The following is a 24,871-nucleotide window of genomic DNA, read 5'->3' on the forward strand; positions in this document are numbered from 1 at the left end:
AATTATTGGTATATATTTAAAATTAAATTATGGGGTGTTACGTGCCAAAACCAGTTCTGATTATGAGGTACGCCGTAGTGGGGGACTACGGAAATTTGGACCACCTGGGGTTCTTTAACGTGCACCTAAATCTAAGTACACGGGTGTTCTCGCATATCGCCCCCATCGAAATGCGACCGCCGTGGCCGGGATTCGATCCCGCGACCTCGTGCTCAGCAGCCCAACACCATAGCCACTGAGCAACCACGGCGGGTAATTGGTATATATTTCAGAGCGGTGTGTATTACATTTATCGTATCCGCTTTAGATGTATTGTTAGTTACAGTTTACAGAAAGATGATTTTATTTTGATTGCCGAGTTAGAGTTGAAAGCTTGGTGCTCAGGTTTGTTAAAATTTTGCAATTTTCAATAATTTGTCTAAAATGTACACGGCATAAGTTAAATATTTACTTCCTGTAGTTACTATAGATTTCAACTTTTCCTTTTAAGTGCAACGAATCTTATTAAAATCAGTGCAGTGGTGGCCGACAAAGATGATTTCTCATTTCACATGCATCTAGATCGGAGGCTCCCGAGCTAATACTATAGCCACGCCGCTTCAAGTTGACCTGGGGGAAATATTCTTCACTTTGTGGTAAGCGAACCAAAAAGTAGTTTGCTCTCACAGCACATGACGATCTCGCCAGTCAGACTTTGTCTGACTGGCGAGATCGCCAGTCAGAAAAAAAAAAAAAAAAAAGCCGGCCGAAGTCATTTCAGGATGACTGTTCACGTTATTGCGATTAGCATTGAAGCAATGTAGTGACGTACCGTACTGCCACCGCCGAAACACGTCATATATGAGGCGAAGGCTGCAGGCGGGCTCCTCTTTCGCGCTTCGGTGATGATTTATCGGCATCATCTTTAAAACGGGGCCGTGACAAGTAGTCACCCAGCCTGCTTGAGCTAATCAAGTAAGCTCTACATGCTTATCGGTAGAGTGCTTATCATGATTATCAGTAGTAGACTACATGCTTGCCTACATCCCCTTAATCTTTTCTCCCTTCCTTAAAACCTATATATCTATACGTTGTATGGTTACCTATGCCTGTAACGAATCCGATCCTATCGATCCCTTCCGTGTTTTTTTCACCACTAAACTCTAAACGTCTCTTGCTTAAATAGACTGCCCTGAAACGCGTCATTTACATCAGCAGCGAAGTAGAACGCACTTGTTTACTGCAATATTAGCTCCGTGTTTGTCTGGTTGAGCTCTGCGCCTGTACCGTGCAGGCCAGGGTGCCTCAATGCGCACCTCCTCCCCCGCTTTGTCCAGAGTGGCTACACTTTATTGCGATAGCAATTATATGGACACTCCAGGCGCATTTCTGCCGTCGCCGTGAGGTTCCGCATAAAGTCCACGGGCGATAAAATCGCCGCCGCGCGCCGTATGCCCTATGTGCGAGCGAATGCGTGCAAGGGTGAGCCGGCGATCGCGGCTCAATCTCGCGCACGCAAGGGCGGGAAGCACGCCGTCTTCCACTCGCGCGCAACGCAATGACTGGGTGCTGCGTCTAGCAGTGCTTTAATAATTCGAGAAATGGCTGGCGATTGTTTTCATTTCCAAGAGATCGAAAAAGAAGGCTTTTATGGACGGTGAAGATTAATCCGGACAAATGGCAGCCTCGTACATACGCCTCGTGTGTGTGCAGTGAGAGCACAGCATGTTCTGCTTTTTTTTTTTTTTTTTTTTTAGTTTTGGATTCACGAACTAAAATTTAGGGAAGCAGTGCATGCACATTAAGGTTTACAATTTGTTAGTGCGAGGGTTGACAGTGTGACAGTGCGAAAAATCGTTGAACTAATAAACATTTCCACAAGCTAGCTGCAGTGAACTTGTGACTTGCAAATTCAACATTAAATAAGCTTAATACATGGTGTCGAGTCACCTCATTAACACCAACAAAACGAAAGCCATTCTATTTAAACCTAAAAATTCCAGGGCTAATATTACTGACTGTATAATTACTGTAAACTCGCCTGTGACTATAGCCTCCTCAGTTAAATGCCTCGGCGTCATTTTTGATCATTTATCTTGTAATAAACATTTCGACATGCTCAGCGGTAAACTTGCAGGCGTCGTGGGTGCCCTTGCAAAGGTACGCTCTTCTCTGCCTACTTCCCCGTCAAATTATTTGTCTATAACTCCCTCTTCCTTTCACACCTGAAATACTTCACCTTGTCTGGGGAAACACTACAGGCTCAAACATTACCAAACTTTCTCTACTACAGAAAAAGGATGTGCGTGCTATTAGCAACTCCACCTATGACGCACACACTGAACTGAAGAATCAATTGGTTCACCGAGTGCAAACATACAAAACAAAAACTTCCTGCTGCCTCCTCCTACATGGGACAATGAGTCTGCATGAAGCCTTAGCTTTCCTTTGAATCAATATCTGTTGACTTCGTGTCTTTGTGTGGTTGCTACTAAAGAATCAAGCTCCTTGCTTCCATATTCTCTTTGCTCAACGCACACAAACTGTAATCAGCTCCACCATAAAGTGGCATGCAATACACAAAGAATCTGGGGCATGCATGCCTTTGCACTGATATTGTTGCCGTATAACGGAGAGATCACCGACAAATTTGGGGTTGAACAAGATATCTTGTAAGGTGAGCTTTGTAGAAAAATTCAACAAAATGTACTTTCCTTAGGATACAACTGTTTTCAAGTTTATAATATAAATGAACACTGTGAATGATAAATGATAACGCTAACAACTTTTAGTCAGTTACACACTTTCTGACGATACTTCACCCACTGTGCCCACCAAGGAACATAAAGCATCTGTACAATTCCAATTTGCATAGCATTTTATATACAGCTAAGAAAAGTTTAACTTGCACAAAATATTAAAGAAAAAATTTTACTTCTAATTTGATATAGTTTCAACTACCATTTATTTGATTTTTTTACACAGGAGCGTTGGTAGCAGGTAAGATTGATTTTCAACAGCATCTGAAAGTAGGACAAATAACTGAGCTTTTTTTGGTAAACATCAACGTGGAAAGGTTGCTAAACAATGTACTATGAACAATATGGTATCAGTTTTCAGAATTATCCTGCAACCAAGTTACATGAGTAACTTTTTTTTTTTAATAAATGCAAAAACAGAAGCATCGGTGCTATAGATAAGAACAGATAAACAAGTCATCAGACTGCACTGAGCTCTCAGAGGCGGACTGTTGTTTACTGGCCAGATCCAACACCTCTCGCTTCAAGCATTCCACGCACATTGGATTCCAAATATAACTAGAAGCCTCAGGTTTCAACGACATATTGCTGCTATCATATCAGTGTACTAGCGCTTAGAGAATAGAAAATGTCAGCTATTTGCTCTTGCAAGATAGTACAGGATACTACGTACAGGAGCAACCTACTTTAGACTAGGTCAGGCTGCACCTTAAGATGCGGGCTTACTGCTTCCAAGCGCTTTATAAGTTCAAAGTAGGCGGGGCTAGGATTGCTTGGGACAGGAAGCAAAAGGTGAACTAAAGCAGGCAGCCAACCGGCTTCGAGGTCGCCTACAATCACTGCAAGGTTGTCCTCCGAGAGTTTGTTCCACGTGAGGTCGAGCGAGCGCAAATTGCTGCCTGAAACCCTCAGCGATTCCCAAAGAACACTAAAGCTGTCGGCTCGCAGTTCGCAGTTGGACAGGTGCATTACTTGCAGGCGTTCTAACACAAACAGTACGTTGATCAGTTCCGCAACCATGTTGAAGAAGTTGTTGTCCGACAGCAACAGGCTGGTCAGGTTGTGAAAGCGGCCAATGACCCTGAGGTCCTGTTGTCGCAGGCCGCAAGCACTCAAGTCCAAGTGAGTGATCTCACGAGAACAGCGCGCTACGAGCGTGTTCAGGTAGCCGCCGATGCGGCAGCTTTTGATGTTGAGTCGCCGTAGGCGTGGCATGACTCGAATGGTGTCCGAAAGGTAGTCGTAGTGCCGTACGTCTCCGCGGCGGACGCCGTTGGACGACAAATCGAGTGCGACGAGTCCACGGAAGCGCCGCAGCTGCTCTGAAATCCGCAACAACCCTTGGTTCTGAAGAGAGTTGTACGCCACACTGAGGCCCGTGAGCGCGTCCGAGTCGAGCATATCGAGGAGCTGCAGCAGCCTCGCTTCACCGACGCCCTCGACTTCCAGGTTGCGAATTTCAAACAGTAGAACTTTCTTGCTCAGCCGGTGTTGCAAAAGGGAAGTGAAGACGTCGAACGAGTGTGGCTCACCAATGAAGAAGTCGCACTGTAGGTAGCGCGGACTGCTCCACGACTCCTTCCTCGAGAACACAGCCATCTTGCGTTCGACAAACTCCAACAGTTCGGGACCCACCTGGAAGCCTGTGACGTTTAGAGAGCACAGGTCATCTTTGTCTCCTTTCAGTGAGAGCTCTACAAACGCCCGCACAATAGCTGTCGTCGCCACAACGCGTTTTGGGTGGTGAATGATAGGGCACGTTCCACCGAGAACGGCAGGCAGATCGAGCGAACTATCAGGCCAAAAAGAGACCAGAAGTTGCGCAGCTCTGTCCCGTCCATCTTCGACGGCTCTCGCAAGAAGATCGGGAATGAAAGTGACTGGCAGGGAGGGCAGGACGCGAAGTAGGACACAGGCGTCTCGAACAAGCGCGTCGCAGCATGCTGTTTTCAAGCTGTGTACTTTGTCGGCGACACTGCGGCACCAGCAGTATCCGTAAAGTGTTTCCTGCGGTGCTCGGTGCGGCGAGTCTCGGTATTCCAGCGTAGACATGGTAATACGTCCCAGCCATAACACTCAGCGGTTGCAAAAGTAATGCTCACGTTGACGCTTCATTCTCCGCTGCTTGGAAGCGCTGCCACACTCGTCGATGGCAATATATAACTGCATTGGACAGTTGGCACTGTCGCTAGGCACAATGCCTTAACAGTTTCTGAACTCAAGATAATAAACGCCTCGAAAATTCATGACGGAGGCGTAGTCACACTGGCGTTAGAAAGGCGCGCTCATGGCGCGCTCCCATGATCGCGGACCGCGGACTTCTTTCGATATCAATGTCTGAAGACTCGCGCCATATTATGCCATGTTTAGCGGTGTACTTATTTTAACTCCTGTGTTTTTATAAGCTTAAAACTGCACGTCTTAAAGATATTATTCAAGTTATTAACCCTGCTCAGACACACAAGAGCAGAGTAATAAGCAAGCGTTCAATTCACGTCCGGGCAATTTTTTTACACGGGCTTCATGTTGCCATGGGTGGTCACGCCCACCCACTTCATTCTTTTCACTAGCTTCGATAAACAAATTTTCCTGGCATTATAGTTGGATCTGTTTTGCGAACGCTCAGCTAGAGTGTACTTAGCTCATCGATGTCAGTCTTCTGCGCTAAATTCCTGCTTTAGATGGCTAACTATCGCTCTAAGCGTACGGCCTTAGCCCTGCCTCAGCCTTTCGGTTTAGCCTTGTGAGCTGTCTAGAGTACCATGTTTCTGCTAATAAAAGTCAATATTATTAAGAGCTTTTAATAGTGGCACTGCGCTTGCTCGCGCGTTTGTCGTCTGCTGCACTAGACCCTAGTCACGCATGGAGCTTAGCCCATCCAGAAGGTGAAGTTGGCGTATTGGTTGTGAGTGACCTAGAATTGGACATGTTCTAGTGCACTCGAGTTGTATTGTAGTTGTATTGTGTCTCATCAACTCTGCGCTACGCAGTTAAACATGCAGGTTGCATCAAGCAACCAGGAATTATAATGATGTACGCCTCAAGGAATGAACGAGGGCTCGGTCACTGTTTGCCACTAATGCATAGAGTAACATACAAGGATGTTACTCTATGAATAATGCTTCACTGATTTTACCATTAAATCGGCACCATGCAGCCATTCTTGTTCCCGATTGGCCGACACACTCATAGCTTTCAAAGCCACTCCAGTTTTTACGTCAGCATTGACACGTGCACACCATTATCATTACGTCCAATGAAGTCCACTGTAGGTCTCTGCCAGAGATCACCATTTGCCCCTCTCTGGCACCAGCTGATGTACCACATGCAACCTAAACCCTAACTTTCCTAACCTTGTATCAATTCATAAAACTATATTTACACAATGAGAAAATTACTGTGCACAGCTGCACAGTCACTCATGCAATTGTTACTCAGTGTCATCCTGAAACTTCATACCACTTTGCAGATCCTTCTGTGGCTGAAAATGTGGACATTTGACGAGCTTCATTCGCCCTGTGCTGTCACCTGGCTATGTGTTGTATTGATGCAGAAGCTCTTGGCAGACATATTGACTAACTTATTTTATATATATGTTGGGTGTTAGTCACTTGGGTACCCATATCGCACAGATTTCACTTAGCGACTTGATGATATATGTGTGCTGATACATAACAAATGTCAGCATTGCCATATTCCTCACTACGGTGTTTGTCTTTCCACAAGTTTTTCCTATATCTCCACTAATATCTACAAGTGACTGTCATAAATTCCAGACTTTGGTGGGTATACTCAAACTCTACAGACCTGTAAGTGGCTCACATATAGCATGGTCCATTCAGAGTGAACACACAAGCTTTATAGCTTGCTCTGCGAGGTGTGCCAGCTGTGGCTGTAGGCAGAAACAGTGCTGCATAATTGTGCAGAGGGGAACCATAACTGCCTCTGGTACGCCCTCTCTTGTGGAGCTAGGCACTTCCAGATCCATAGAGAGAAAGTTACTAATACTGTGTTTATTAGTGTTTTAGTGCAGAATCTACAAAAAGCCACACATAGACACGAATTGGAACAGATGTTAACTTCCAACTAACGTTTAATGCCAGATGTTCTCAATATATACAGCAAAACAGACACAAAGAAAAGAAAGAACATAACTAATCACTTGATTGTACCAACACGTGTGCATTACTAAGCACTTGTTACCAGCTGCCCTCAAGAAAACTTATTTCTTTGGCAGATAACAAAAGAGAGGGTGAACTGACGCACTCATAATCATCACTATTCATTACTGCAGCTTCCACAATCTCGCACGTGCAATGATCTTTGTCTCTGAACAAGACTGCAGTGTTGTCAAGATACGGAGTACACCCACAGTCAAGGCAGTGTAACATCAAGTGTCCCTGTCCTCCCTTTGTCACATTCTTGTTGTGCTTGTTTAGGCATCGTTCAGTCTGCCCTACGTACATTATACCGGACGATAGCGGTATTCGACACACAACACCTTCGGCACATGCAACTAATTTTTTCTTGTGATGATGATTATGAGTGCGTGCGCTCACCGTCTCTTTTGTTATCTGCTAAAAAAAAAAAAAAAAAAAGTTTTCTTGAGGGCAGCTACTAACAAGTGCTTAGTAATGCATAAGTGTTGGTACGATCAAGTGATTAGCTATGTTCTTACTTTTCTTTTTCTCAGTTTTGCTGTATATATTGAGAACATTATGTTATCTGGAAGTGAAAAAAAATTATGGGCCAAAATCGTGCCAAAACCACGATCTGATTATGAGGCACGCCGTAGTGGGGGACTCCGGAAATTTGGACCACCTGGGGTTCTTTAACGTGCACCTAAATCTAAGTACACGGGTGTTTTCGCGTTTCGCCCCCATCGAAATGCGGCCGCTGTGGCCGGGATTCGATCCCGCGACCTCGTGCTTAGCAGCCAAACACCAATCTGGAAGTTAGCACCTGTTCCGTTCCGTGTCTCGGTGTGCCTTTTTGCAGATTCTGAGATAAAACACTAATAAGTATGGATTACCAATTAGCCCGAACTAAAGATTTGCTCATACTGTGTGTTGGCTAAGAATAGCAATGTGGGCAAGTTGGTCAAGTTCATGGCGTGGGTTTTGCAGCGCGAAGCACTGAAGTGCAGAAAGAAAAGAAAAAGGACAAGTTATACAGGTCGAACAGGACGCTGTATAAACAAAATACTGGGGGAACACAAAAACGACTTAGTGAAAGAAAGAACATCTAACTAGTGGTGTACAGCAAAGGCTGCGGTTGTAAGCCTCAGAAGAGGGAAATCTGCTGGATCGCCAGTACAATCCAGGAACGTGGGAAATTTCTGAGGCCTATTATATTAAGAAATATGGTGACACGTGCGTGAGTCAACCAACCATCAGTGGCTTTAGACGATAAGGAGTTTGCGCTTTTGAACCTATGCCAACTCTAATCTTGTTATTGAAAGTTCTTGCCATGTAATGAATTTTTACAAATGTTTAATTACTGCTGGTTTTGACCTACCGATGCAACTAGTGTCTCTGATACAGTGTTTGATAACCCCATCACCTTGTGTATATATATGTGTGTTCTTGACCAATAAATCCAGTTGGTAGTCAGCACTCACGTTTGCCCTTCTTTCGCTAACCCTTTGTTCTTTCTTTTCTTGCCACACTTCAGTGCTTGGCATTGCAACAATTGCGCCATGATCATACTGTGTGAGTGTGTATTCACTCTTAATAATGGAGTGTACTTTACCTGCCATCATAGTGAATGCATCTGGAACCACAAAAAAAACCTCTATCGTGCCTTCACCAAATAAAAATCTTCCAATGCGTTGCTCACTGCTCTTGTTTGGCATACTTTCTATTATAAGGGTGCCACCAACTTGTCAGATTATCTCCCAGATTGCTGTACATGCCAGAAGTGTGCTAAAGCGATAGTTGGGTTGCACAACGTCACTATCTATCTTCCCATATCTGACACACATTGAAGTTGGTCATACACGCAATTCTTAATACAACTTTTTCAGTTTTACACTGAAAAGAGGTTGTACTTTATCAATGTAATCAGAACAAATGTAGATAAGGTTCATTAACTTCCTTTATTGCTTCTACTTTCCGATGTTCACTGCGAGATTCTTGTGTATTGCGTTCTGCTTTTGCTATGCTGCAACATTCACAGCATTCACACATCTGGAAAAAATATATTTCCATAAGCTAACCCACATTTTCCCCAATTAACATAAAGTGAAGTGACCTTTGAATATTTGTACAATATCTGTGAAAATAATTGATAATCTACCACAGCACAAGGTGCACATTTCAGTGATAAATAGTCCTAAAATTTCAGTTTCCTTCGTCTTCTAATTTGCTATCAGCATTACCTCGTGATGGGACATTTCGAGGACGGAGAGTATTCTATAGCAAAATGTGCAAACAGTAGAGGTAATATGTACAAGTGGCACATATTCTAGCATGAAGGCTGGGCCACTGCGATCACCTACAGAGTGAATGCAGACTGCCCAGTTTAACTCTGTGAAAAATCTATTCTAATGCTCAGTGAGTCAATAATTAAATGATGTAAAAGAACATAAAACTGCAGAGCAGCTGCTCGAATACAACAAAGTGTTAGTCCAGTTTGATTTGCACCTTGCTGATGACAATTGGCTCTGTGACATTTTGTTATTAAGCAACTTTTAAATTTATAAAACAAAAGTTATACACCCAAGGGTGCATTGAAATTAAACTCACTGCAAGATTTTAAAAGTGTCTTAGATATAATTCATTTAAAAAAAAATTATTCTGCGCACCATGCGAGGAAGTAAATGCCACACTGTTTGTCTTCTTGCCAAGGTTCAAGAATAGAGACTGGTTTTTAAATGGTGTTGCCAACAATCCTGAACACATTCGGTACTCTGCTATTAATGTACAGTGTAATTAATAGGTACAATGACAACCCTTGCAACAGGCACAAGCTTTCTGGCTGTTAGAAGAAGAAATACTGTCATTACCTATGCTGCATGATCAAAGTTTAGCCTAAATATAAGGTTAAAAAAAGCAATCAAATGTTTTTGTCACTTGCATTGCCATTCATGCACTAAACTTCCTGAGGTTCTACCACTAAGATGATCTTGCAGAAAAAGAAATCATCCGTGCCACATGCAACCTAATCCTATAGCTGTCTGCAATTTTGAAGCCTGCATAACACCAGACCTCGTAATGTAATTCTTTAACTTATGAAATGTTATACAAAATTCACTAAACATAAAGACATGGCCTAACTATGCATTCAAGATACTGTAAACTAGTGCCAAGTTATTCCATAGTTTGTCACCACATGTTTCAGAATCTTAGGTTCAGTGACAATGTAAATTTTTGTACAGGTTATACGTGATCTATGACGATTCACTTGTCTCTCGCAGAATTGAAATAACAATTATGCCCCTTAGGTTCAGCTTTGTTCCAATCCCTTTATGAATCATTCCATACCAACTGGGCTAATGTTGGCGCTAGACCATCTGCGATTTCTTTCTAAAAATTTCAGCCACTTGTGTACAACACAAAAAGTCATTCCTAGAAATATTTTTCCTGAAAAAATTTTTGCACCAGTTCAAGCACCACCGGAACTTTCTCGTAAAGCACGAAAGTACGCGCCATAAAAGGCACTGCCAAAAACTACATTCCAATAATAAATATAAACACTTATTTTTCTCAGGAGACCGATAGGTCTTACACCTAAAATTGCATTCAGTGATTTTTAGCCAATCCTCCATTTTTATACGCCGTTAAAATTGGGAAATTTGGTCTATATTTGGGATTTTTTTCCAATGAACTGGCTTCATATAAAAACCAAAATTTTATACAAGTGTCTAGGAGCTGTACTTTACGCAAAAGATATTTTTAGGCAGATATATGTATCTCTTTTTAAACTGAGAAAGCTTTATCAAATTGCTGTTTGTTTAAGCGAGAACTCTTTTTAAAAAATTGCCTCCCACTGCTTTTAGCCATTTTATTGAAAAAAAATCCCAAATATGGACTAATTTCCCCAAATTTAACGGCTTATAAAAAAATGCAGGAATGGCTGAAAATCGCTTTATATAATTTTAGGTGTCAGATCTATCTTCATTCTCCTGAGAAAATTAAGTGTTTATTATTAGTTTGGAGTTTATGGTAATGCCTTTTATGGTACATACTTTCGTGCCTTACGAGAGAGCTTGAGTGGTGCTCGAGCTGGTGAAAAATGTTGTTCAAGAAAAATATTTTATGAAATGACTTTTCGCGTTATACTTGAAGCACCTAAAATTTTTGTAAAGAAATCACAGATGATCAAGCACCAAGGTTGGTAGAGTTGGTGTGGAATGACCAATATAACGTCAGCCAATAGTCGTAATGCTAACAAGTATTTTAAACAAGATATTTCACCAAGCAATCAGCTAAAACCTTTACGTCCTTAGTAAAGCTAGAATGACAGCATCTGTGACACCCAAGGAGACCTGCACTTTACCATACTTTGTTAGAACAAGGTGCTAATGATGCAATGTATTACAAGGAAAGCACACTTTACACTGAAGTTGCATACTCTGAGATCATTTAAGTAGATTCAGAAAATTTGCACTGTAAATTCACTTTCACTTTTTTTACAGCACTGTTTAACAAAATTTTAAAATTCAACAGCACACTGATGCACGTGCGCACACACTTTTGTTGAGCAGCTAAGATGAAATGTATGAATGCAATGTCTTTTCAAAGTCTTCTGTTGATGCGCGCTATGTGTGCTTTGTTGCCTTTTAGACATATTAACATACAATAGCAAGTCCAGGTCATGAGAATATAATTTCTATGCTACGGACGAATATTTTTGCAGATTTGTGATGATTTGGTTAAGAAGTATAAACAAATGTGTAAAATCTGATGCAAATATTATACCGTGTATAATGGCCTGAACTTTACACAGTGCTATGAGACAGTGTGCTCCTCACAAGACCAAGACCAGAAGAGTACAACCATCATATTAACACAACACAGCAAACTGTAAAAACATGCCTGTCGCTCGTTCCACTGCACCCGTACGTCACGCAATCAGCAGCAAGATTATAATAATTATTTGCTTATGCTGTAGCACAAGTGAATGTAAAGGCGAGCTCTGCCACCGCAGTGTCTTCCGACTTCTAGTGAAATCAGTGTTATTCTGCCCAGTTTGCTTTTAGCAATCAAAAAGTAAAAGTATAAAAAGGAAACATTAAAACACTACACCGTACAATGAAATACACACTTTTTTGGCACTGCAATGCAAATAGCAACACACACAGATAATAGTATGAGACCTCCTCACAACAAAGGCCAGAACTATTCTGACATTGTAAACATGCTGGAAAAAGCATCGCACTAGGAACTGTAGCTGTTTTGAGCCATGACAGAAGCTTAAAAAAAAGGAATAACACTTGCACAGCATATTGCAAAGAAAAACAAATGATTGGAATAACAAGCAAACAGTGAAAACAATACCTACATTGCAGCTAAAGCATTTGCACTGACCCAGCTGAAATGAGATAACATACAGGTTTAACTGTATTCCATGTTAATTGCACAAAATGGAAATGGACAAAAGACACATTGTACATTTCAGAACAAAGGACTGCATCATGTAATCTACAAGCAGTGCAAAAAGTAAACAGCACAGTGATTTGGTGGAACTGCACTTATGAGTAATTCAGTAAAAATCGTAGATATGACATGTTCACATGAGCCCACATGAGTGCTAATGCCACATATGAGCACACCAAATATGTGGTCTGGTTTCCACTGGCTTGAAGGCAAATGCAGTTGGGCAACAAAACTATGCTACTCTAATTTCTGCTCCAGCTGTACATCATGCCAAATAACTTTGATCATTAGAAGTAAAATATACGACAAGAAGGTTGGAAAAAAAGTTCAACTCGGCTTTACTCTGGTCTCACTAAGTGTTCATGCTGAACAGGAAATTGGGAAAGAGTCCCATAATGAATCCTGAAGTCCTTTCTAGATAGGTGATTATAAACAAGCCTGAGCCAGAGCTGAGTGTTGCGCACTAGGCTATAATGCATTGCATACTTGTCACATTAGTGTAGATTGTAAAGATTGTTTCGTCCACATGAATATTAGAGGTAAAAGCTAGGGCCTTGAAAATCATGAGTAAAAAAAGACTTTTTAAATGGTACCTGAAGACAATTGCTGAACAGCCTGAGGTTGCAATGGACTTGAAAAGCATGAACAGTGAGAGTAACATATAGAAAGAAAGAAAGGTTTTCATCATGATGCACTGACAAAAACGGCAAGTTCCTTTTTTCAGGGAAACAAAAGACAGAGAGAATGTTCATTAGTGAACCTTACATTAAAGCACAGTCAACACATATAAATGAAGAGTCCTTTTTCCTTTCCCCTTTTTAAGCCAAGTAAAACAAACTCCAGAGACTTAAATAATGTTATCTCACTAATGCAACACGACCAGGATGGCAGCCAGGTGCTCACTCCAGCAAGAGTAAGGTAAGCCAAAATGATGTTCCTGATTTCAAATGGTGCGCTACACTAATCATAATGAGTGCTCGTAGTTGCAAGAGCACGTGTTAAAGACAATTGCATCATCGCTGTATTCAATGCTGTTGGCTCTGGGCTGCCTGCGCTCGTGATATGGAAGAATGGAAATAGCAGGCAGCATTCTTCGTACTTGATTGTCATATAAGCAAGTTTGCAGAAAGCATGTCAGAACACTTTAGAGCAAGGCTTAAGTACGTATATGTGATGAAAAACCAATACAGAAACAGTAAGCACAATCTCAGTAGAGTAAGTTCATTTCCAAAAAAAAAAAAAAAAAAAAATTAGGTAGGCAGAACCAGTGGTACACATTCACAAGAATTGTATGCCCCCCCCCCCCCCCCCTACAACTTCATGTGCAATGACCCAGCATGAAAGGCAGGTGTACATTAGCATAGCAGTTATCACAGATAGTGACAACAAGTGTTCAAAACAATTCATCAGGAGCTTGATAACCAGCTTGATGTATGCTGTATTTTTCATGCATGGGACAGAGGACACTTGTATTAGCAAAAAAAAATTAAAAAAAATTTCTTGCATCCATTGCTAATTTACTTTGTTTATAGAGACACACTGGACTTGCATAAAAGATTCTTGAAATGGGGAACATCAGATTGGTATACTCAGTATAGGCCAATAGTGCTACAAACCATTCCTCATGGCTCAATCATGAAAATACCAGTTAAATTCGCATAGATTCTAAAGCAGCTTTCATGCACGAGATTGAATTATTGAGCTACAGGGCTAATAAAAGTAAGTGAAAAAAAATATATAATAATTAAATAAATAATAAAAAAATAAAGCGCAAGAATTTGCCGCATTTGCAGTGAAAGATTCCGCTTGCTGACAGCTCTTAGCTTGTTTCCCATGCACTGGTCAAGAATCCGTCCATACCTGATTATCGTGAAGAATGAATGGAATAAGGTTGCAGGGACATCAAATAGGCTACTGCAGGTTAAAGACATGAAAATTTTGGCACCAAACATAGCGTGCAAAACATGGCCAAATATGTTGTGAGGCAACCACTATGCAGTTGTACTTATCTCCCTCTGAAACATTCAGCACAGATGACATTAAGTTCTTGATTACTTATATAACCATTAGAGAAACACGGTGTAATCAAACAAAGTATGCAAAAGCAAAGTTCAATACTTGCGCATGAACTGAGTAATAAAAAAATGATGGCTGGTGAAAGGCCTTTAGGACCTTTCATAAAATAAAGCTTGGTTTTGGAATCTGCCCCAGAAGCTAGTACTACACAGCAGATCACATACAAGTCTAATTAGGGTAAGCTATTGTGAAGTATGCAATTATAAAGTGAGAGGTCGCTGAACACTCAATGCCAGGTAAAATATATATTGAATTAAACTTTTACGACGTTTGTCACTAAAAATTAGAAGAAAATGAATAGATGTGTAAATACATGACATGCATTGTGGCCTGAAGATGCAGGAAGCAATTATAAAACTTAACTAAGATATGGCAAAGAACATGAGCACCTGATTTCTCAAATGCTTGAGGTCAAAGCAGAAGATTGCAGCTGAGGCACTGCTATTGTGACTTTTCATGTCATTGATGAACTGACTAAAATTTTAGATTTGCAACTATGTCTAGTCATGTTTGTTGAGTTAGGCGGACGTATGGTGTGCACGCTACGAGTAAAACATTGTCTTTGTGGCTGGTGAACAGGAACATTTCAAATCTTCAGCAGTGCTGTTGTAGGTGTGCAGTTGATAGTGGCCTTCTAAGACTCGATCCTGCAGATGGGGCCAATAGTACAAAGAAACAAGTGCTAGACTACAAGCCCAAGAGAAAGCACTGCAATTATCTACAGGCAGTCTATGCCCAAAAGCTGCTGCCCCAAATCCAAGATCACCTTTTTAAATACCACTCTCTACAAAAAAGTGTCTTAATAGTCCTCTCAAAGACAAAGCAGGTGTAAGAAAGGGGCTGGCACTGGTCACAACAGCCACAGCACACACTTGAGCTGGATTCAAAGTTCAGGCTGCAACATGGCCTGAACTCACTGCACCACTACTATCCAGCCAAATGAGTTCAGTGCATAACATTCCAATAAAGAACATTACAGCATGTCCAATATCACAAGTTTATGTGGCTTGTCCTCCGTCTCATGGCAGCTCGGATGCCACCTGCTGCACCCCCGCCCCCAGAACGCACAGCCACCAATGCAGAAGCAAGCGCAAGTCGCACTGGCGCACTCAGTCCTCCAGGAAGTTGCACCATTAATGTAGTCACTGCTGCTGCACCATCACCCGTGGGTTCCACAGCAACTGGCCGCACTGATCCACAAGGCGCTGGGACACCCTTAGGGGAGTCCCTGAGGGTGCGACGTTGAGGTTTTTTACGTAATGGTGACCGAAAGCTGTCACCACTCTCCTCTTCATCCAAAATAGACAGGCACACCTTTGCAAATGGCCGCCGTGCCATGTGTTCCATTTGCGCTGCATGCAAACGACGAGCTCGGCGGATGTCAAAAGCACGCTTCACCTTCCACACCACAACACAGGCTGCCAGGAACAGGAAGAAGCAAGAAAAGAATACGGAAAAGAAGACAAAGAGATCAATGCGTGTCTGGTCCTGACGGAAGAAAAGGCTTCCACGTGTGGGTACTTCACTAGCCCCTGAGATAACGAGGTAGAGCCGCGTGCTTCGTAAGTCATACACATTCTGAGGCACAGTAACAACAAGACGGTGCTGAAGATTGTGAACCAACAGGAACTCACGCGGGTCCCTCACTGTGACGTAGGTGGCTAGTCCTGCAGGTGTGGCATGGCGAGGTCGCAAAAGCCAAGGGGCATCGGTACCATTACGGAGCGAAGCTGCAGCTGGAACTGCTGCGTTTGCTGTGAAGTCTCCAGTTAAGCCGACGCCATACTTCCGATCAACTGATACTACATGTGTGCCAGTTGTGCGGTTGACTTCGACGACAAAGGTGTCTTCTTTAGCTGATAGATATAAATCAGCTGCACCTGAGGTAATGTCCATAATGACTCGAATGTCAACATTCATGTAGCGAGGTTGAACAACGAAGAACATGGTGCGACCCTGAGGCAGCAGGTTTGGGTCTGGACTGCACTCTGCAAGAAATAGAGATGCCTGATCTTAACGTAGAGTGGCGGCAACAGCCATGCAAATAAACTAAAGACAAAGGTCAAAGGTCTTAATTTGACCATCACAGAACACTTAGTAGCTCTGGAAACAGCTGTAATTCAATATCTGCCAAATTGTGAAATGTAAGTTGGCTGCAACTCAAACAGTTATCAAGCTGTCAAAAGGTTTATGGGTTTTTCTGATTGAGACCTAATCACTATGAGTCACTATGCACATCTTTTGATGATGAGAAAATACGATATACAGTTAAGCTTCATTAATTTAGATGTTACAGGACAGGATAGAATTTCTGAATAGCATAAAATGTAGAGTAACCAAACAGACAAAGAAACAAGTGACTATTGTTGTAATTCTTGAATGTAGCTTCTTCAGTTATGATTGCTGCTTTAAGAGATAATGTCCTGCATAAAATCTGCACAGCAATAACTATTGCACAAATTCACAAAATGCAGAGCATGCAGCGGTCAGATGAATAACCAAAGTACAGCACAAGAACAGTGAAGGCATTCGTGGCATCCTTCATTACGCTCTCATTTTACTACAGTTGTCATTGCTTGAAGGCTATTGGCAACAGGCAAGGAACATGCAATGAATATGCTGCTGCAAGCATGAGCTCTTTTTTTTCTGCTTGTGTGAATGTTTATAAACGGTTCAGAGTCAGTATAGACATTTTGCAGGCTCACCCTGTGTCTCTGGGTCCAAGCAATAGTCCTGCTCGAGACGCATGTGACGATAGCACTGGTGTCCGTTAGTAGGAACACCTTGAAAATTCTCCTTGCACTTGGAGCACTGCAGCAGAGAGAGCATGGATATCTACATCTAGCAGTGTTTCCTTGTTAGAAACACCATGACACTAGCAAGCATATGCATTCTTGCATAGTAGAATACAAATGAGTTTTGAAAGCTTTTTTGTTTTAAATGTAGAAAAACAGGAAAAGCAGGGCACTAATAACTAATGGTAATCTAGATTCAAGCAGTAAAACAAAATGCATATGTGGGTATGCACGTGAACAGATGGATCAATCTACTATAACATCAGCATGCCAAATGGTTTACGCTTTACACAGTGTTGCGTCCCAAATCGGCAGGGCGCCTTCTTCCATTGTTTCCATCGAGGCAGCCGCTTTCATCAGCGCCGCCCAGCCGGCGACAATGCCCGACACCGAACGAGACGGGCAGACAAGCGCCCCAACTCGGCAGTGCGCATTCCTTTGGGTGCTTCCCCCGATGCGACCCCCTTCATCAGCGGCCACCTACCTGGCGGCACGGCCCGACACCGGCAGTGACTCGAGGACAAAGAGGCTCACGTAGAAGCGACCGACCACCACCGCCACCCCTCGTTCGAAGCGGGGATTAGCGCGAAGGCCATTCTCCCGACCCTGGCAAGAGGACCGTCAGAGGGCAAGGAACTAATTCACTGACTTTCGTGGAAGGAGTGTGAACCCCCTGTTTCCGGATTGCCTCATCCTTGCTTCGGAGGTTGACATCAGAGGCGGAGTTCGATAAACAATACGACTCCTCTGATTGGCCGCACCAAGGTCATCTAATTCCCTGGTGTAGGGAACTAGGGAAGACGAACTGCTTAAAAGAGGCCTCTCCAGCGCGACTGGAAGAGCTCTGACAAGAATCTGACTACTTGTTTCAATATGTAAATAAACGTTTCTCTTTCGCTCCTACTCTCGGATGTACTCATCCCCATGCCTGGCGTATTCCTGACTCCAACTCAACCCCGAGGCGCAACAACAGTATTACAAGCAATCCTTGAACTTAACGTAAAACTAACAACATTTTACAAACAGAAGATGGGTTCTTCCAGAGTCAGGGTCAGAATCTGATACCAATGAAGTTGCTCCTTGCTCGTATTTGGAGTCGGACTGTTGTTGCTGCGTGCATTTTATGCATGCTGCATTGCACTGCATGCATGACATGCTGCAATGCATTTTATGCATTATGCAGCACAAAGCGTGGTGATCACTAACCACGGCAAATGTGCGGCTGTACAAGTAGGGGCGGAATTTGGCTCCTGCCCAAACTAACGCCAGGCACTCCCATTCAGTAATTGAAAAATTCCTCTCGGCAGGTGGCTGGCATATGCAATTGGCAGCGCGCTCTGCGTTACGCTGCCATTGAACGAGTACAGCCCCAATTCCATGGCCACTGGCATCCATGTGAAGTTCAGTGGCGGCAGATGGATCATAATGAGCCAGCAATGGGGAGCCGTTAGCAAGTGTACGAGGGTGGAGAAGGCTTTGGTTTGAGCAAGGCCCCATGTGAAAGTAACGTCCTTCTTAAGTAAGTCGGTGAGTGGACGGGCGGTTTCGATGAAATTCTGGACAAAACGACGGAAATACGAGCATAGTCCGACAAAGCTTCTTACATCTGCGGTGGAAGACGGAACAGGAAAGTTCTGGACAGCGCGAATTTTATCAGGGTTGGGTTGAACGACAGCGGCACTGACGAGATGGCCAAGAACGGTAAGAACGGTAATTTGACGACGTCCAAAGTGGCGCTTGGATGAATTCAACTGCAGGCCGGTGCGTCGGCAAGAATGGCCGACAGATGTGTGAGATGGCTTGCGAGAGTTGGTGAAAAGACTATCACATCGTCTAGATAACGAAGACATGTGGACCATTTATAGCCGCGAAGTAAGGAGTCCATCATTCTTTCAAAGGTTGCTGGGGCATAACAAAGGCCGAACAGCATAACCTTGAATTGGTAGAGGCCGTCAGGTGTTACGAAGGCAGTTTTCTCATGGTCCATGTCATCTACCGAGACTTGCCAATAGCCTGATTGAAGGTCTATGGATGAAAAGTACTTGGCTCCGTGCAAGCAGTCCAAAGCGTTATCAATACACGGCAAGGGGTAGACATCCTTGCGCATGATTTTGTTGAGGTATCTGTAATCGACACAAAAGCTCCAACTGCCGTTCTTCTTGACAAGGACAACACAGGACGCCCATGGACTGCAAGATGGCTCGATAATGCCTTTAGTAAACATCTTATCGACTACTCGTTGTATCACTTGTTGTTCGGCATGTGAAATACAGTGTGGCCTGCGGCGTATCAGATTGGTGTGTCCGGTGTAAATATGGTTCTAGAAATATAGTACAACAAATAGCCAATAGACGGCCAAACCAGTTCAGTGCACATCAGCGTCTCATTCTGTAACGATTCGCGCAATGCTTTCCATTACGTACATGTTAGCTATAGTAGAGCCTGCCAAATTTTTAGTGACTGGATCATACATTTTCCTGGTTAGTATGTTTTTTCTCACGCTTTTTTCTAATACATGTGATTCTGCTACATATTCTCAATTTGCATGAATGCTGTCAGTGCACAACTTCCGTGTTACCGAGCAGGGTTACCAACCACATCTACGACTAAGCCATCAGTAATCTACTCCAACATAAAACTGCCATGAGAAAAGCACCAGTAACTAAGTTTGTGGACAGAGCAACTGCATATAAATTAACATAAGCAACACACCTGGAGGTTCCAGCAGGGGCTGGCACTGTTCTTGCCACTCTTTTGGCTACACTGGCGGTCATTTTCCGTGTTGTTCTTGCAGTTGCAGTTTTCACCTGTACGCCGGTCACAGGTGTCCCCATGCCCATGGCATTCGCACCTAGTGACAGTCAACAACAGCACCTTAGCAAATCAAGCACATTTGTCACAGTAAATTGCTTTGTGTGCAACTAACTGCCTAAAACCATTTGGAAGATGAGAAAGCATGTCAAGTGCCAGTGCAGTGGAAAGAAGCGAATATTTTGTTTATGCATAAGTCTTTGCATAACTTTATGCAAAAGGTGAATATTTTGTTTCCTAGCAAGTTAAATCATACTTGTGCACCTCAGTCATCATTTTTAAGTGACAGATGTGAATGTAGATGCTTATATTTCACACACAAAAGGCTTGTGCACCTGAAAAATTCAATTAGAAAAGCAGGAAATCTGTTGGCTAAAGCACGTGATCTTGTATTTGCCCTCATGTGAACATTTATGTTAAGGCACTGCTATACTAGACCGATAGATACCGATGCAGACACAGGATACCGATGTAGACACAGGATACCGATGTAGACACAATCATGACACTGACGATAGGCAGATTGTCAACTTTTAGGTTAATATCTACAAGTGCAATAAAATGGTAAGGACAGCGTTAATGCTACAAAAATATATATACATATACACAGCCCTGCACACACACAAAACAGGCATGGTAGTACTCACGGTCGACAGCCACGAGCGATGTCCTTGCCCACAACGAAGTAGCCCTCGACGCATTCCTCACACTGAGCACCCATTGTGTTGTTCTGGCAGAAACGACACACAGCTAACTCCAGTGGACCATGCTCAATCTGCTTGAATGACTGTGGAAGGAAAGATGTGCAGAGTTGAACATAACCAATCGAATCATCTTGAGCAGACTGAAAAAGGACAAGAGGCTATGGATAACCATGACATATTATCTTAGTGTGAAGCCTGGTGGTTATCGGCCATTTAAGATTTGTTTACTCATCACTTCCATAATTTAGTGGTACAAGTAACCAATAAATTATGTAATGTGCATCAAGGATGGCAAGCAGGATGTGATGCAACATTTCAGCACCAGATACATTGCACTTAAGGGTGCAGTGCTCGAGTCACATTACCAATAGGTTCAGAAGTAATACTTGTTACTGACTATATTCCCACTGCTGTGACAGCAAATAGTGCCAGCCCAGCATGACTCATTACATGACACCATCTTGCAGGTGTACTTGAAAATATTACAATACCCTAGGACCTTGACAACTATATTGAGATCATCCTCAAAAACTGATAAAAAAAGCTCTCTGCTCAAGAAGAGCTTAACATAGCTGTTTTAACTGAGTGCTGAGAGATCGATGCAATCCAAAAATTTTGAAGAATAAGATTGTTTTACCTGCATTATATCATGTTTTGATATTGCTTAAACATTAAAGTACAGTGCAGTCCACTTGTAACCGATCATTGCTATATTTGGACTGCTGTTTAAAAAAAAAAAAAAAAAACTGCCGAATATGCTTTCGTAGTCCCGAAACCTAATGTGCCACTTGCGATAAAACATCAACGTTGTAGAAAGTAGGCTGTGAAAAATAAAACCTTCATTTATACCTCTAAATAGCGTTTCAATCGTTAGGCACACTGAAATAGAAATCTACACTTGCTTTCGCCGAAGTTTCGGGTTCACAACCGCGGTGTGCATCGCGTCCAGCTGCTGTGCTAACACTGGCGGCTATAATTTAGCGCGCATGAAATCAAAGAGCGACTCGATCGACGACATTACACTTTGGTTGAATATCGGGGTCGGTGTCCAAGATGGGCCGGCCATTGAATCTCGTCGTCACTGCCGCTGCTGTTGTCGCCACCGTCTGTAGCGACAACGATCGCCGCGTCGGAGATGTCTTAGCAGAACGAGGCAGCACTGTCTGCACTCGGAAACTCCTCCGTCGAAGCACTACGTGTTTCATCGTCAGAAGCGACGTACTGTCAGCGGCTTCCACCGTGTTAGTTCACCCATGGGGGTTTCGTCCTAGCGCACAAAGCCCCCCTTTTCCGTTGATCGGCATGGCCACTGCATCTAGTCTTCATGCTCCCGGTTGTCATAATCGTCGATGTCATTGACTCAGCGAGCTCATACTTGGAGTCTGCAAAATTTGCAGCTTCGTCTCAAGAGCACCTCCTGCTGCTTCCGCGACGCATTTCTGCGCTCGCTTAAAGCATAGAGAAAAAAAAAAGTATTTCTTTCTCTATGCTTAGAGAGAGAGAAAGGGAACGCAGGCGCAGCTCGCTTATAGCTTTTTTTTACCCCTCCTCTTCTATGGACGCTCGCATGACCGCCAGCAACAACGTGAAGCAGCTGGTGCCATCTTGTGCATGCTACGCCAACTTGCGATGGTCTCCGTGGCTTTCGCAATCGGCGCGCGAGCGGGATGCGCTGCGCGGTAATGGCAGCAGATACGAACTCGCGTAGGCAAACTTTGCCCCGTCTCGGTTAAAACGCACATTTCACGATTATTCTGCATGAAAAACACCGCCCAGAAGCAAAATTTCGATTGTTATACCCGATACGTGGTGAATAACATATCGTTATATATGGGGTTTTTTTCCATAGCCCTAATACATAAGTTGATACTCTTAAATCGACTCATCGTTATAACCGATATATCGTTATATGTGGTATCGTTATAAGTGGACTGCACTTACAAACTTGACACAACAATGCTGTAATTTGTCATATTTTTTTACATTGCAAATTACAGTGATGTTTCTACATTTTAGCAGGACAAATAACTTTTCATGTTATTAAAATATTGTCACGGAGCGGCATATTTTCGAATGGTTTGGACGCTGATTAACGACACGCCGAATTACGAGCGTCAAAAACGTGGGCTCCTGACTGTGCAGCGTATAATTTACTCGACATCGACACGCCGAATTACGGGCGTCAAAAGCGTCGTGGCCGCTCGGGCTGCCATCTCGATTCCAGACGCGACACGCCGATTACGGACCCAGAAGTGTGCGTGTACATCTGCGTGGTATGCCGGGTTCCACCTTGGCCCTTGACATTGGGAGAGAGGAGAATCTGCGGTTCTTCGTCCATGGTGAAAGGGACGCGGCCAAGATTGTTGGGAGCAAAGAGCCGTGAATTCGGAGAACTCTACATAGCGGCAGTTTCTCTACATAGGAAACTAGGGAAAGGAGAGACTATTTAAGCGCAGGTTTTGGACCCTGCTGATTAGTCTAGAAGCTGAACCTATGCGCTGCTGAGAAGCCATCGGGGGGCTAGTGCCGTCCAGTATCGCCTGGGCCGCCTGGCCACGTCGGAACTCCGAGGAACTTGTTGACGTACGAGACGTCAAACCAGCGTCTGCAACGAAGCTCACGGTAGTTCGCCTCAAGTTAGCTCAACCTGCTTGAGGGAAGTCGTCAGATCTAGACTCCCGGGAAACCCAGCCCAGCAACTCGCATCCAGCTCAACAAGATCGGACCGCCAGCATTCTTCGGGAAAGCTTTGTGCACCGACTTCACGGTTTATGGACTTGCTGCTGCTGCCCGGCCAGACGTATGACATCGTTTGTTTTCTTTTGAACTTTCATTGCTCTTGAGCTTTGTTTTAGTGAAAACTGATGAGTGTATTCTTGTGTATTTGATCCTCGTACTGTTTCATTTTTATATCTACTGTTAATCGCTCGTATTTATTTGTCCTCATCATTGTGTATATTAAGTTCAGGTGTGTTAGTTTGTATTGTGTTTTCTTTATTACAGTAGAACCCCGCTGTTACGTTCCCGGGTGCTGCGTTTTCCCGGCTGTTACGTCGTTTTCGGCCGGTCCCGGCACAGCTCCCATAGAATCCAATGCATTGGTAACCCCGCTGTTACGTCGCAACTGTGGGACCGTTCCCGCATCATACGTTGCGAACTGCCACACCGCGCCGGCCCGAGCGGCCATTTTGACTTTTCATGTCGCTTGGCTTGGTTGCTTGACGATGGCATTGGCCGCCCAAAGTGCTGGGGGCGACATTTATTACGTATTTTCGGTTTCCGCCAGCAAAAGTATGGCCTTTGATATCCGCTTTTGCTATCTAAAGATGATGCCTATGACGCGTTGCGGCCCTAAAATTGGTTTTGGCTCATAGATGTTCCGTATAAAGTTCAAAGGCGATAACGCCGTCGCCGCGCGCCGTATGCTTTCTTTCGCGCGCGAGACGCAGTCGTCGGCTCCCCTCGCACGCTTTCACTCGCACATACAGCATACGTCGCCGCGCGCCGTATGCTGTATGTGCGAGTGAAAGCTTGCGAGGGAAGCCGCGCGGCCGTATGCTGAATGTGCGAGTGAAAGGTTGCGAGGGGAGCCGACGACCGCGTCTCGCGCGCGAAAGAAAAGCAGAGAGGAAGCGCGCCTCCTTCCGTTGCGCTCGAGGCACCAGCGAGGGAGGGGGGGGGGGGGGGGGGGGGAGCGGGCAGCGTTGTGCTCTGGCATCATACTGCGCGGCGGCGCGCGCGCGGTCCCGCGGGCCGTATCTTGAAAGCGATCTGCGTGGGGGCAGATTCTACGCAGTGTAGGTGCGTCGGCGGCTCGTGGCTTTGTGCGTGCGGCGTGTTCTCGGCGCTCAGTTTGGGTTGAAGCGATAGACAACAGCACGAAGGTCACTTCGCTCGCTTCTGCAGCGACGCTTAACTGCGCGTGTCCGCGCTCATCGAGTGTGATGTGTTCATGTTTGCCTGTGGGCGCTAACACCATGTTTGTTAATTAGTTAATAACCGAATGTTTACAAGTTTATACAGACGATAAAACTACTATTCTTTGTATAGCTCATCGCAATCGATACTTCGGCTGTCGGACGAAACTACTTTTTGTCGCACGTAAGAATTAAAATAATATTGTGTGCAGTTCAACACTACTCCCATTT

At 43.8% G+C, this 24,871-nt stretch overlaps 2 protein-coding genes across 2 annotated transcripts in view; both read right to left on the bottom strand.

Annotated features, from left to right (window-relative positions):
• Nucleotides 1–2,839: 2,839 nt before the first annotated feature.
• Nucleotides 2,840–5,066, bottom strand: LOC119436982 (uncharacterized). The gene has a single exon (XM_037704033.2). The coding sequence runs from the start codon at nt 4,788–4,790 to the stop codon at nt 3,426–3,428; it is 1,365 nt and encodes a 454-aa protein (XP_037559961.1). The 5' UTR covers nt 4,791–5,066; the 3' UTR covers nt 2,840–3,425.
• A 3,750-nt stretch (nt 5,067–8,816) lies between these two features.
• Nucleotides 8,817–24,871, bottom strand: part of LOC119436983 (multiple epidermal growth factor-like domains protein 8) — a 169,403-nt gene continuing 153,348 nt past the window's right edge. The window contains exons 31-34 of the mRNA XM_037704034.2: nt 20,667–20,806; nt 19,921–20,059; nt 17,119–17,224; nt 8,817–16,401 (exon numbers count right to left, since the gene is read on the bottom strand). Of these exons, the coding sequence (XP_037559962.1) occupies nt 15,404–16,401; nt 17,119–17,224; nt 19,921–20,059; nt 20,667–20,806 (1,383 nt within the window). The 3' untranslated portion in view covers nt 8,817–15,403. The remainder of the gene's footprint in view (nt 16,402–17,118; nt 17,225–19,920; nt 20,060–20,666; nt 20,807–24,871) is intronic.

The sequence above is a fragment of the Dermacentor silvarum genome, chromosome 1, assembly GCF_013339745.2.
Source record: "Dermacentor silvarum isolate Dsil-2018 chromosome 1, BIME_Dsil_1.4, whole genome shotgun sequence".
In the NCBI taxonomy this organism is placed as follows: Eukaryota; Metazoa; Arthropoda; class Arachnida; order Ixodida; family Ixodidae; genus Dermacentor; species Dermacentor silvarum.